The 12,980-nt window shown below is 33.1% G+C and overlaps 3 protein-coding genes across 4 annotated transcripts; 1 reads left to right on the forward strand and 2 right to left on the reverse strand.

Annotated features, from left to right (window-relative positions):
* Positions 1-202: 202 nt before the first annotated feature.
* LOC105139197 (probable RNA-binding protein 18) lies at positions 203-2,682 on the reverse strand. The gene is made up of 4 exons (XM_011045562.1): positions 2,638-2,682; positions 1,032-1,341; positions 791-917; positions 203-718 (listed from the first exon to the last, which is right to left on the reverse strand). The coding sequence occupies exons 2-4, from the start codon at positions 1,109-1,111 to the stop codon at positions 413-415; spliced, it is 513 nt and encodes a 170-aa protein (XP_011043864.1). The 5' UTR covers positions 1,112-1,341; positions 2,638-2,682; the 3' UTR covers positions 203-412.
* LOC105139196 (probable RNA-binding protein 18) lies at positions 1,397-3,826 on the reverse strand. Of its 2 annotated transcripts, XM_011045560.1 has the most exons (5): positions 3,807-3,826; positions 3,522-3,572; positions 2,226-2,299; positions 1,985-2,111; positions 1,397-1,912 (listed from the first exon to the last, which is right to left on the reverse strand). In XM_011045560.1, the coding sequence occupies exons 2-5, from the start codon at positions 3,522-3,524 to the stop codon at positions 1,607-1,609; spliced, it is 510 nt and encodes a 169-aa protein (XP_011043862.1). In that variant the 5' UTR covers positions 3,525-3,572; positions 3,807-3,826; the 3' UTR covers positions 1,397-1,606. The 2 variants fall into 2 exon arrangements, with proteins under 2 accessions (XP_011043862.1, XP_011043863.1); XM_011045561.1 differs by lacking the exons at positions 3,522-3,572; positions 3,807-3,826 and having other exon boundaries at positions 2,216-2,302.
* A 1,730-nt stretch (positions 3,827-5,556) lies between these two features.
* On the forward strand, positions 5,557-8,620 carry LOC105139199 (probable receptor-like protein kinase At5g24010). Its single transcript, XM_011045563.1, has one exon. It carries the CDS (start codon positions 5,887-5,889, stop codon positions 8,368-8,370), a length of 2,484 nt encoding a protein of 827 aa, XP_011043865.1. The 5' UTR covers positions 5,557-5,886; the 3' UTR covers positions 8,371-8,620.
* Positions 8,621-12,980: the final 4,360 nt, after the last annotated feature.

A 12,980-nucleotide genomic window follows, 5' to 3' on the forward strand; every position in this document is an offset into this window, starting at 1 on the left:
AAGAAAAACAGCCAAAGTCATCTTTAGATTTCATCAAATCAGATAAATAAAATTGTCCATTCCACCAAAAACACATTTCTCCCCAATATATATAAATATATGTGTGTGTGTGTGTGTGTGTGTGTATATATATACTTGTCAAACCATCCAGATTTTCATGTCAAAGGGGTATGAGAATCTATAGGATAAATTTAATTTTCAGAGTCCTAGAAATGTTTGCAGCACAATTTTGATACGAGTAACCAAGCCAGAAGGTTATGCACAAAACTCAAGCAATTGAAACCCACAGCAGATGATTTTCCCACGATGTTATGTATCAAAATAATCCTAAGGTTAAAACCATACTGAGTATATTCCAAGAAACAGTACATGGGTTTTGAAACCCTTTAGTTTCCAAAGTTCTCCTCAGCACCTATCCCTTGTCTTGTGAGTGGTCAAGACTATCCTTACAAGAGTCACTGTCAGCTTGCTTCTGCTTCTTCACACTCGGGCCCTCTTCTTCCAAGGCTCTCAATTTGTTCTTTATTGCAGCTATCTTGGCACTACGACTTGTCTTCCCTGAAGTGCTACCAGTAAGGCCAGCTTTCTTTGCCTCACCAAGTGCTGTGGAAGAATCTTGTGCTGCTTCATCCAAGTATTTCTCACTGGCAAGACGAACAACCAAAGGGCGGCCACAAGCCAACCTCCCATGCATCTTCTCCTTGGCCAGTTTAGCTTCCTGCATACTCACTTTAAATGTGGAAATCAGGAGTTTGCCTTGGTAAAAATGCAAAAGAAGCATACAGCTTACCTCTTTAGTGCTAAACTGGATAAAAGCAAAGCCCCTTGGCTCTCCACGTTTTGGTCCACGAGTATGCCATAGAAATTCTTCGGATAAAATCTTGCCATAAGGAGTAAACATCTTAATCAGAGCAGCCCTGAAGAAGATGTAGCGTTAATGAAATGGGCAAAACATGATAATATGAATTTATGCTGACACTCGCACCAGAAAATTAAAAAATTAAGAATTCAACTTCCATAAATTTACTTACTCTGTTATTCTCAAGTCAAGGTTACCGATATAAACTCTACTTTCAGCCTTCTCATCGATGAAAAAATTAGGATCCTGCATCCAATTATCACACCCAGAAAACCATCATCCCATTATGCATCATGAAAGAAATAAAACATCACACCAAGATTGAACTTAAGCTCAAACTTCCTCAGTGTTATGAAAAATGTTGAGCATTTGAACATGAGGACCAAATCAAACAAGACATGTTGAGATACTGGTCAGAAACCCATTTGGCAAGACATTCATATGTTGACCATATCAAAACCTCCAATTCCCTGGTAAAATGCCTCTAATTTCATTTCAAAGGGGTATGAGAATCTATAGGATAAATTTAATTTTCAGAGTCCTAGAAATGTTTGCAGCACAATTTTGATACGAGTAACCAAGCCAGAAGGTTATGCACAAAACTCAAGCAATTGAAACCCACAGCAGATGATTTTCCCACGATGTTATGTATCAAAATAATCCTAAGGTTAAAACCATACTGAGTATATTCCAAGAAACAGTACATGGGTTTTGAAACCCTTTAGTTTCCAAAGTTCTCCTCAGCACCTATCCCTTGTCTTGTGAGTGGTCAAGACTATCCTTACAAGAGTCACTGTCAGCTTGCTTCTGCTTCTTCATACTCGGGCCCTCTTCTTCCAAGGCTCTCAATTTGTTCTTTATTGCAGCTATCTTGGCACTACGACTTGTCTTCCCTAAAGTGCTACCAGTAAGGCCAGCTTTCTTCGCCTCACCAAGTGCTGTGGAAGAATCTTGTGCTGCTTCATCCAAGTATTTCTCACTGGCAAGACGAACAACCAAAGGGCGGCCACAAGCCAACCTCCCATGCATCTTCTCCTTGGCCAGTTTAGCTTCCTGCATACTCACTTTAAATGTGGAAATCAGGAGTTTGCCTTGGTAAAAATGCAAAAGAAGCATACAGCTTACCTCTTTAGTGCTAAACTGGATAAAAGCAAAGCCCCTTGGCTCTCCACGTTTTGGTCCACGAGTATGCCATAGAAATTCTTCGGATAAAATCTTGCCATAAGGAGTAAACATCTTAATCAGAGCAGCCCTGAAGAAGATGTAGCGTTAATGAAATGGGCAAAACATGATAATATGAATTTATGCTGACACTCGCACCAGAAAATTAAAAAATTAAGAATTCAACTTTCATACATTTACTTACTCTGTTATTCTCAAGTCAAGGTTACCGATATAAACTCTACTTTCAGCCTTCTCATCGATGAAAAAATTAGGATCCTGCATCCAATTATCACACCCAGAAAACCATCATCCCATTATGCATCATGAATGAAATAAAACATCACACCGAGATTGAACTTAAGCTCAAACTTCCTCGGTGTTATGAAAAATGTTGAGCATGTGAACATGAGGACCAAATCAAACAAGACATAGAAATAAAACATCACACCAAGATTGAACTTAAGCTCAAACTTCCTCAGTGTTATGAAAAATGTTGAGCATTTGAACATGAGGACCAAATCAAACAAGACATGTTGAGATACTGGTCAGAAACCCATTTGGCAAGACATTCATATGTTGAGCATATCAAAACCTCCAATTCCCTGGTAAAATGCCTCTAACAATGTCTTCAAAAAACTCAGCCCGTTCTCACTTGTGAGACAGAGAAAGAGAGCTTTGGTATCAACAAGCCACCCAATGTTGCATAAGATACTCTGACTCTTTCTTTACCCCCAAGAACACCCGTGTCAAATAACTAGGCATGGGTTATGACACTTAAACATTTAATATAAACAAAAAAAGTTTAAGGAAGTTCTGAATAGCAACTGATTCCGACACAAGTATCCACGTTGAACATGAACTTGTATTAGATACAGATGTCCCAAGTCCAAGCAACATGTTCTCCGAAAGTAAAACATGGTCTAGCATTTCTGTATAACTGTTTACTCGTGTTTCATTTTTTATGATCAAGATTAAAAACAAAAGGCGGTTTTAAAAACATTCAGAGTTAAACGACTATATCAAAACTTCCAAATACACAATTAAATACTCTCATTAAAATTCCAATAAACTCATCCATTCCCAAGCGCAGACCAGCAAAGGTTTGTTTTCCGGCCACATGGTCTCAAACAACCAAATACTCGACCTTGCCTTCAACAACCAACCTACCTAATGTTCTGTGTATTACTCAAGCTACTCACTTTACCGTGGAACACCTGTGCAAGATTCTAGATACTCGAACACAGGCACCACCACTTGGACATTTCAAATCAAAGTAAAATGTCGGAAAATAACGAAGTCCGACATGGATATGCTTGTCGAACACAACACACGTCCGTGTAGGATACAAATTAATCTCCAAGTTTAATCAACGTGATCAGTGACTACTGGGACTAACATAAGCAGCGTCAATTTGATAAACATTTAAAAATCTTAAAAAACACAAAGCAATAAACACATAATAATAAAAAATTAATAATTGAAAAGTGAATTCCTTTACCATAATGGGATTCAAGCAAGGAACTTTAAGAGATTTCCAGCATCAAAATACCTGCATTATAATAACAAAACAAAACCCATACCCCAACATTAACTATTGACTATGCATTTTCAATACTTATCGGTATAAAGCAACGAAATTTATGCATATCGAAGCTGAATTATGAAATTATATTGAATGGCTTATTAGATTGGGGAGATTAAAGAAAAAGGTTAATAAAGAAAAACTCTAGAAATTGGAAATTAAAAATCAAAATCAAGAAAAGATTTTGTTTTGATTACTTACAGTGAGAAAAGAATTGAGGGGGGGGGGGGGGGTTTTGTATTGTGCATAAAAGTGTTGATCATCGCTGAAAAGTAGATTTCTAGCGTCGGTTTTATTCAAGACTCAAGGGCCTACAAAAACGACGCCGTAGTAGGTAGAGTTTTTTACCTTTAAAAAAGCATAGATTTTTACGCAAGTTAATTTGATTCAACTAAATTTTTATTTAAAAAAACTATATATTATATAAAAAAATTAATTAATTTTAATAATTTTTTATATATATTATATATAAAAAAAATTAATTAATTTTAATAATTTTTTATTGGGTTTTTCGTGTTAATCAAGTTATAAATCAACCTAGATTTTCAACCTGGTCATATCTAAATTATATATTAACCTGCTAATATAAAATAAAATAAAATCATGTTTTAAAATAATGAGGAAAAAACAATACTACTCGTCCTTTATTATTATTATTATTATTATTAAGATGGATATTAAGCGCAATACGACATCATATGTTGATTTAATAAATTCCAAACTCATAATTCAAGTCAATCCAACTTTTAATTTTAATTAATTTTAATATTTACTTGATTAAACCTAAGCTATTTATCAAGTTGATATAATTAATTTTATGAAACTCAATCTAAACTAAATAAAAAGTTAAAACAATGTAATTTTAAATAAAAATAATAGATTTATATACCCAACAAATCCAATAAAAGTGCATTGTTTTAATTTTTAAGTCTCGGAAATCTTAATTGAATTTTGATTTTCTTTGTTTTTTTAATGTTCTGTTCATAATGGATTAAAGATGAGAGAGTAATGCTCTTTCGTGGTTATTAATGGAGCTCCAATTCATGAGACCAGATATTCTGGCGAAGCCCACCTCATCAGATCTCCCCAATGCAGCCCACTTAGTCTTTTTGGGCCAATAAATTCATGAAGGGCTCTTTCATCTGGGAAATTAAGATGACATAATCTTTAATCAAAAGGACTAACACATTAATGTAGTTGAATTAAGCTTTTCATTATAGATTTGATTAGCTAATAATGTATCTTCTCATTCTTTCTCCGATGCCTTTAAATATATTTTCTCATCATGACTTTACCATGAAACACTTCTTTCAATCAGTTTCCTTCAATGTGTTTGGATTCTTTTAAGAGATAATGAAAACAGCAGAACTCACATCTCTTCGAGGTAAAATTCATGGAATCATGATTAGGGTTACAGCTCATTCATGTAACACATGCATGAAAATGACATCCACCAAGCAAAGCAAATTCAAAGAAATTTTGCCCACCAAGGCAATACACCGCCCATCCATCTGCTTAACAGTGGTGATGCCACTAAACCCACAAGCTGATGGAGCATCCAGGGGCCAGAGCTATCAAGACAATAATAATGGCAATTGATTGCACGGTACCCCTTTGTTAAAGGGTGAGGAAATTACCCCTTTGTTAAAGGGTGAGGAAATTTTGTGTCTTCTTTGACAACTACATGACTACATCTTTTTCCGCCCTAGCTTAAATTTATGGCGGAGGGGCTGGTTGCTATGGCATGTGTGGTGAAACTGTGCAGGAAACTTTGGGGTTTGGCCGAGATGAATGATAAACACTTGAGAATTCAATTTGTCAACTGATCCTTTAGTGTTAAGAATTAGGGTTTTCTAAATTACTGTATGATATAGGAATGCAAAATGAATCGATGAAATCTGTCGCCCACTTTGTGAAGCTAGTGGACTCCAAGTCATCACTGCAAAACTATGTCATTGCTAGCAGGTGAATTAAAAATGCTTTTTAATGGATTAATAGAAAGCTCTCAAAGTTTTTGTTGTGTTAATGTTTAGATTCTGGAAATGAAAAATTGGGTAGCAGCACCTCCAAGTAACACAAAAATAAAGTGAAATTAGCTTTCTTTTTCTCGTAGTTGTCAAACTTGATTTAGAGACTAATTTCAAAAGTCAAATTTCAACTGATCCTGTTCTTGCACAAGCACACCTATCTTCAACACTTCACCATAATCATGTATTGCTTTCCATGTCTTAAAAGCCCTCCCTTTTATCTCTCTTGATGAAACCTCAAAAAACCTGCTTCAATGGAAACCAAAACACTTCTTTTGCTCTCCCTGACAATGCTCTCTCCCGTCTCCTTCTCCACCTCTTTCACTCCTACGGATAACTACCTTATCAACTGTGGTTCAAACACCAACACCTCTTTCATTCCTACAGATAGCAGAATTTTTGGAGCTGATTCCACTTCACAAGGTTCAATCTTTCCCTCTAAAGGCCAGTCCATTTCACCCAAGAACCAAAACCCATCTCCAAATTCACCAACTTTGTACAACACAGCTAGAGTTTTCACTACTGCTTCAAGCTACAAGTTCAGTGTTGAGAGAAACCGGACCCACTTTGTACGTTTACATTTCTCTCCGTTTAAAGCGCAAGGCTTTGATTTATCTACCGCAAAGTTTAGTGTTTTAGTTAATGGGAATTTGTTGTTGAGTGATTTTAGTACCAAAGTTGTTGTGCTTAAAGAGTACGTATTTAGAGTTGATAGTAATGCTCTTGAAATTTTGTTTAGTCCTGTTTGTAAATCAAGTTTTGGATTTGTGAATGCAATTGAAGTGTTTTCAGCTCCTAAGGATTTTATTCTTGATGAGGGAGCTAAATTGGTTAGTGCTAATGGAATTGAAGTGTACAAGAATCTTTCTTCACACGTTTTAGAGACAATTCATAGGATTAATGTTGGAGGTTCAAAATTGGTGCCTTTTAATGATACTGTGTGGAGAACTTGGATTCCTGATGAGGACTTTCTTGTTTTGAAATCTGCTGCGAAACGTGCAGTTACTGCTAGTGCTCCTAATTATCAGATTGGGGGTGCTAGTAGGGAGATTGCGCCTGAAAATGTATATATGACTGCACAGCAGTTGAATAAGGATAATAACTCAATTCAGTCGAGATTTAACATCACATGGGATTTTCCAGTGGGATCTGTCGGGGTTCGGCACTTGGTTCGATTACATTTCTGTGATATTGTCAGTGCTTCACTTAATCAGTTGTACTTTGATGTGTACCTAAACGAGTACTCCGCGGAAAGTGATTTTGATTTGTCATCCCTTACATTCCATGTACTTTCATCTCCAATGTATGTAGACTATATTGTGGATTCTAATGATTTAGGGGCTGTGCGTGTTAGTGTTGGACCTTCGGCCATTAGTGGTCTTTTGAGAGTCAATGCTATTTTGAATGGGGTGGAGATCATGAAGATGATAAATCCTTCTGGTTCACAAAGTGGTCCCAAGAAGAGAGCTGTTTGGATTGCGGTGGGTTCGAGTATAGGAGGCTTTGTTGTTCTGTGTTTGATTGTCTTTGTAGTAACACTTTCTTGTAAATGCAAGAAGAAGAAACCCAAACCAAGACGATTAGAAAGTGCAGGTTGGGCAACTTTATGTGTATATGGAGGTAGTACTCATGGTAGAATGTCAGAAGTGACTGTGAATGAATATCGCAGCTTGAAGATCCCTTTTGCTGACATACAGTTGGCGACCAACAATTTTGATAACAGTCTGAAAATTGGTTCGGGGGGATTTGGTACTGTTTTCAAAGGTGTTCTTAAAGACAACACAAAGGTTGCTGTAAAGAGGGGTGCGCCAGGATCCAGGCAAGGGCTCCCTGAATTCCAAACTGAAATAACAGTTTTGTCGAAGATACGCCACCACCATCTTGTTTCCCTCATTGGGTATTGTGAAGAACAGTCAGAAATGATCCTTGTCTATGAGTACATGGAAAAAGGTCCATTGAAGGAACACTTGTATGGCCCGGGATGTTCTCATCTGTCCTGGAAGCAAAGGCTTGAAATTTGCGTTGGTGCAGCAAGAGGAATTCACTACCTGCATACAGGTTCTGCTCGAGGCATTATCCATCGTGACATCAAGTCTACAAATATTTTGCTAGATGAAAATTACGCATCCAAGGTTGCTGATTTCGGTCTTTCACGATCAGGCCCATGTCTGGACGAGACTCATGTAAGTACTGGTGTAAAAGGCAGTTTTGGATATCTTGATCCAGAGTACTTCCGAAGACAGCAGCTTACTGACAAATCAGATGTTTATTCATTTGGAGTGGTGCTTTTGGAAGTTCTTTGTGCGAGGCCTGCAGTTGATCCCTTACTTGCTACGGAGCAGGTGAATTTAGCAGAATGGGCAATGCAATGGCAGAAGAGGGGCATGCTCGATCAAATTATCGATCCTCATCTCGCGGGACAGATAAAGCAAAATTCTTTGAAGAAATTTGGAGAGACAGCAGAGAAATGTGTGGCTGACTATGGTGTCGATAGGCCAAGCATGGGCGATGTATTATGGAATTTGGAGCACGCATTTCAGCTTCAAGAATCTGATTCTGAACCATCAAGAGAACCACGCGAAGACAGCAATGTGAATGCACCGGAGCTCCCATCACCTAGAATAGCTCCCCAAGATCCATCAAATGACTCTGAGACTGAAACAGACAGTGGTGATGGTACCTCAGAGATTAAAAACAGCCAAGTTTTTTCACAGTTGATGACCAATGATGGCAGATAGTTTTCTTCACTCTTACCTTAACTTAAACAGTCTACATTGCGGGGGCAGTTTCAAAGCCACTGCATTGTATCATGTCTCAGGACTTGTCCTCGGCATCATTCCCTAGGTGCACCAGAGACGCCTCCTCTCACCAACTTTTTTTTTCCTTCGCTACTTTGAAGATGTATTTTATCTTCATTTACATAGTGAATATGATTGTAAGTGTTTCAAACATATCTAGTTTATATATCCTGTCCCTTGAGATGTAGCATTCCTGCTGTGTTTTAAGTGAATTCTGCTAAATTTATACCAGATACCAGGTCAAAATACTGAAATTCTGTAGAAACACTTCGTTATAGCCTTATCTTGTCCAGTGTGCTCAGCCACTCTGAATCGTGTATGATAAATTCTAAATGTCAAATGAAAAATGTTTTAAAAAATAAGCTGGATATAGCCCTAATTCCCATAGCTAAAAAAAATTCCTTCTCAAAAGCTATGGTTAATGTTAAAATGACAGAAAAAATAAAGAAAATTTGAAAAAAAAATATTTTTTAGTCTAATTTGAGCGAAAAAAACGAGACAGTGCTCAGTGAGAGGGGAGTGAGAGAGAACTCAAGTAGATTCGTCTAGAATGCGATCAAAAGCAAGTGTGCTCAGTGCTCACCCCTCCTTGCAAACAATATATTTAGTTTGGTAGTGATGTTTATGGATTGAATAATTGATTAATTATTTTTTTTATTAATCTGATATTTTTTTTAATTATTATTTTTAAGGGATATAGTGACAATAAAGGGTTTGAGATTATGTATTTTTGTGTAAAAACTTGAGATAACTGGAATTTTACTCCCTCACTTAGTTTTATAAAATACACTTTATGAAAAATAGAATTTTCTTGAATTTAAAAAAAATATTAATAATTAATATTTATAAAAAAAAATTAGATTCAACAACTATTTTTTTTAAAAAAATGTGGTAATATTTTAGAAAAAAATGTTTTGAAAATATATTTTTAAATTATTTTAATATATTAATATAAAAATAATTTTTAAAAAATAAAAAATATATATTATTTTAATATATTTATAAGTAACACTCACTTTAAAAAGAATACATATATATATATCTCTAAACGGACTAAGTCAAGAATGATGTCTGTGCCCCCACATCCATATGTATCTGGAGGTTTCCTGCTGGATGATTCAGACTCGAATTATTAATTTGCCCACAAGTCAATGATGCAGCAAAGCTGGTATACACTTGTCTGCCTCTATGCCACCATGATGGACGTTTCACATCTCATACACATCAAACCCGATTGGGGTAACTTGAAAACAATTTGGATAATTGAGTTACCTTAAGATTTTTTTATTAAAATAAGATATTTTTTTAGAAAAAAAAAAAAATTTAGATTAATATAATTATATAAATCAGCTTGTGCATATCATAATTAATTTCACGGATTTTAAAATTAATAATTATATAAATCTTTATATAAACTTTCATTAGCAATCGTGTAAACAACAAAGAAATTAAACCTAAAACCATAAAAAAAAACACAAACTCTTTAATGCTAAATTTTTACAATTTTATCAGCATCTATAAGTTAAAAATAAAAAGAATACTTGATATCGACGCAAATGGAGCTGCCTGTGGATAAATCAACTGTATTAGATATTTAAAAAAAAACTTAATTTGGAATTTATTCTAGATGATGTTCTGAGTTGTAGATTTTCAAGTACACCCAGCAGAGGTCGGTCGGGTTTATCAAGTACAGGAAAACCACTGGAGTTCGAGGAAGTGCATGGACGAGGCTCGTCCTGGGCCCGTAGCAAAGTGAGTCTCGAGAGGGTCTAATCATGGGCGTCACGTGATTTTTCATGGCCAAGATGGTGGTATTTAAAAGTATAATTGTTATTATTTTTTAAAAAATTATTTTTAATATAACTTATCAAAATAATTAAATTTAAAGTAAAAAAACCGGCAAATATTACCTTCCGATCTTGTCCCACCTCCAACAAGTAAGGGCTTGTAAAGGTGCCACGAGAAGATTTACGGGAGAAATTAAGATAATAATGACGTGATATGATAGCAAATGACCATCGTGACCATTAAATATCTCCACTCGAGGCGTCCGAAGAGCAATCAACTTCCTTTGCAACTTGTTTCAATCTCACCCAAAGTCCAAGCAAAAGGGACCTAGGGTTCGATCACAATCACATAAAATTCCCTTGTTTGATTTTTCTACCCTTTTTCTTAAATGAAAAATCTAACATGCGCCCGCTAGACAGCATTTCATATACTTAATTTGTGGGTGATATTATGATATTAAGTATTTTTTTATTTGTAAATATATTAAGATAGTTTTTTTTATTTTGAATATTAATATATTAAAATAATTATAAAATATTAGAAATTATAAATTTAATATTTTTTCATGAAAAATAGACTTAAAAACAAAAATTACTATACTTTCAAGCATTTTAGTGTGTGTTTATCATTGCAATAGCTTTTGCATCGCTTTTTGGTAACTAGGATTTCAAAATAAGATTTTCATTTGAAACTAGGCAACACTTTGATGCATGTTAACTAACAAAATACATTTAAAATTAAAATTATTATAAAATATAATTTTAACCACACTGCATCAATTGTGTTTAAAGTATTTAAACAAGTTAAAATATAAAGGTGTATAGTATTATAATAGCTTTTATGGTTATAATTTTTATAAAATTATTTTATATAAAACACTTTTAGTTGAGGTTGATTTGGTATTTATATATTTAGTTAAAATTAAAGTTGAACAAAAAATAATTTAATGTATTTAGTTAAAAAAAATAAAATTAATTAAGGTTATATATATTTTGATTGATTGATTGATAGTTTTTAATGCAAATATTACATCATCAAGCGATCTCCGTCTAATTTATGTAGTATTATTAAATAATATTAAACACTAGTTTTTCAAATAAAAAACAAATAAAAATAAAAATTAATTTTTTTTATCGAGTCGGACCCGGTACAATGCATTTAGTTTTGGATCGGATTCATTCTGGCTAGAACAGTAGAGAGAGTGTCTCTATTTTTAACTTAAAAACACTAGTTTTTTAAATAAAATATAATTAAAAATAAAAATAATAATTGAATTTTATTTTTTACTAAGTTAGATTTGATTTAATATATTTAATTTTAAACTAAATCGGTCTGGCTAAAAAAATCTAAAGATTTTAAAACTAAAATCACAGTATACAAAATAATATATAATTATAATAGAGCTGAAAGTGAAAAAAATAGAGATCAAATACATTGAACCAGAAACGAAAAGAAAATTCAAAAATGAGATAGGAAGTTATAAATGGCTCGAGAATTAAGATTTACGAGGATTAATAAATAATTAAAAAAACAAATAATATAACTATATAAAAATATATGAAATGTCGGTCAATGATATAATGGTAGGGTCACTCATTAAATAGATAAAGAGAGGCTGTGTTATAGAAATATAATGAGTAATATGCAATTTTATCTTTAACAAAATAGCATTTTGAACACAAATAATAATACGATCACATATAAAAATTATGACCAATTTTATAACCAAACAATATATTATAACTACTACATAATAAATGTTGTCACCTTTAAATGGTTGACAATGTACTGGGGCCATAATCTCAAGATTAGGATTTTCGAAGGTCAAGGGTGATATATTACGCTGCTATATAACCTTATATAATTCCAAGAAGAATTAGTCGTGATGTGCGTAAACTGACCCGAACATCCCATATAAATCACAAAAAAAAAAAAGATGTACATCCTTTTTAGTTGAATTTCCATGCAAAAAAAAAAACATATGTGGAAAAAACATATACAGCCTCAAAAACCAGCAATTTCATTTTGTTTTCTATTTTCGTGATATGTAAAATGATTTTTATTGTCCAGAATGTTTCTTAAATTTATAATTATATTCATTAATTAACAAATCATTATTCAATACACCATGTTGTTCTTACAATCACAACCATAAATGTACAATTTAAATTCTTGTTTTGAACAAAAATAATTTAGTTGTTATTATAATAATATCTTTTTGTTTTTTCAAAATAAATCAAGAAAGAGTGTTTTTAGTTTCAACCAGGTTAGATAAAACACAACTTAAAATATATTAAATTTTAACAAAAAAAATTAAATTTTTTAAAAACATAATTTGCAGTGCATTCTCAAACATGCTCTCAGTATTAAACATAACAATTGGTGTGATTACTTATAAAATTATTTTTTATTTGATATTATATTAAAATAATAGTTTTAAATTTTTAAAATTTTTAAATATTAGTATATAAAAATAATATAAAAACATAAAAAATAATTTTGAAATAGAGAAAAAATAACATAAAATTAATTTTTTTAAAATGTTTTTGAAATATAAAAATAAACAAGCTTTAAAATTTTATTTTAAAAAGTGTTTGAGATAGGATTCAACCAGAATTTTTATTTTTTTTCACTTTAAATTATTTTTTACATTGTTTTAATATATTAATATAAAATTCAGATTTATAAAATAAAAATTTTAAAAAATCAATTATTATCACCTGTACAAATACCTCTAAATCTTGCAACTTAATTGGACATAT

The sequence above is a fragment of the Populus euphratica genome, unplaced genomic scaffold (genome assembly GCF_000495115.2).
Source record: "Populus euphratica unplaced genomic scaffold, PopEup_1.0 scaffold89.1, whole genome shotgun sequence".
Lineage (NCBI taxonomy): Eukaryota > Viridiplantae > Streptophyta > Magnoliopsida > Malpighiales > Salicaceae > Populus > Populus euphratica.

Coding starts and splice junctions, on each gene's coding strand:
- LOC105139196 (XM_011045560.1), bottom strand. Junction 2,112..2,225: donor CTTGACTTGAGAATAACAGA/GTAAGTAAATGT, acceptor CATCTTCTTCAG/GGCTGCTCTGATTAAGATGT. Junction 1,913..1,984: donor TCCAGTTTAGCACTAAAGAG/GTAAGCTGTATG, acceptor GTGAGTATGCAG/GAAGCTAAACTGGCCAAGGA.
- LOC105139199 (XM_011045563.1), top strand. CDS start 5,887: ATGGAAACCAAAACACTTCTTTTGCTCTCCCTGACAATGCTCTCTCCC.
- LOC105139197 (XM_011045562.1), bottom strand. CDS start 1,111: ATGCAGGATCCTAATTTTTTCATCGATGAGAAGGCTGAAAGTAGAGTT. Junction 918..1,031: donor CTTGACTTGAGAATAACAGA/GTAAGTAAATTT, acceptor CATCTTCTTCAG/GGCTGCTCTGATTAAGATGT. Junction 719..790: donor TCCAGTTTAGCACTAAAGAG/GTAAGCTGTATG, acceptor GTGAGTATGCAG/GAAGCTAAACTGGCCAAGGA.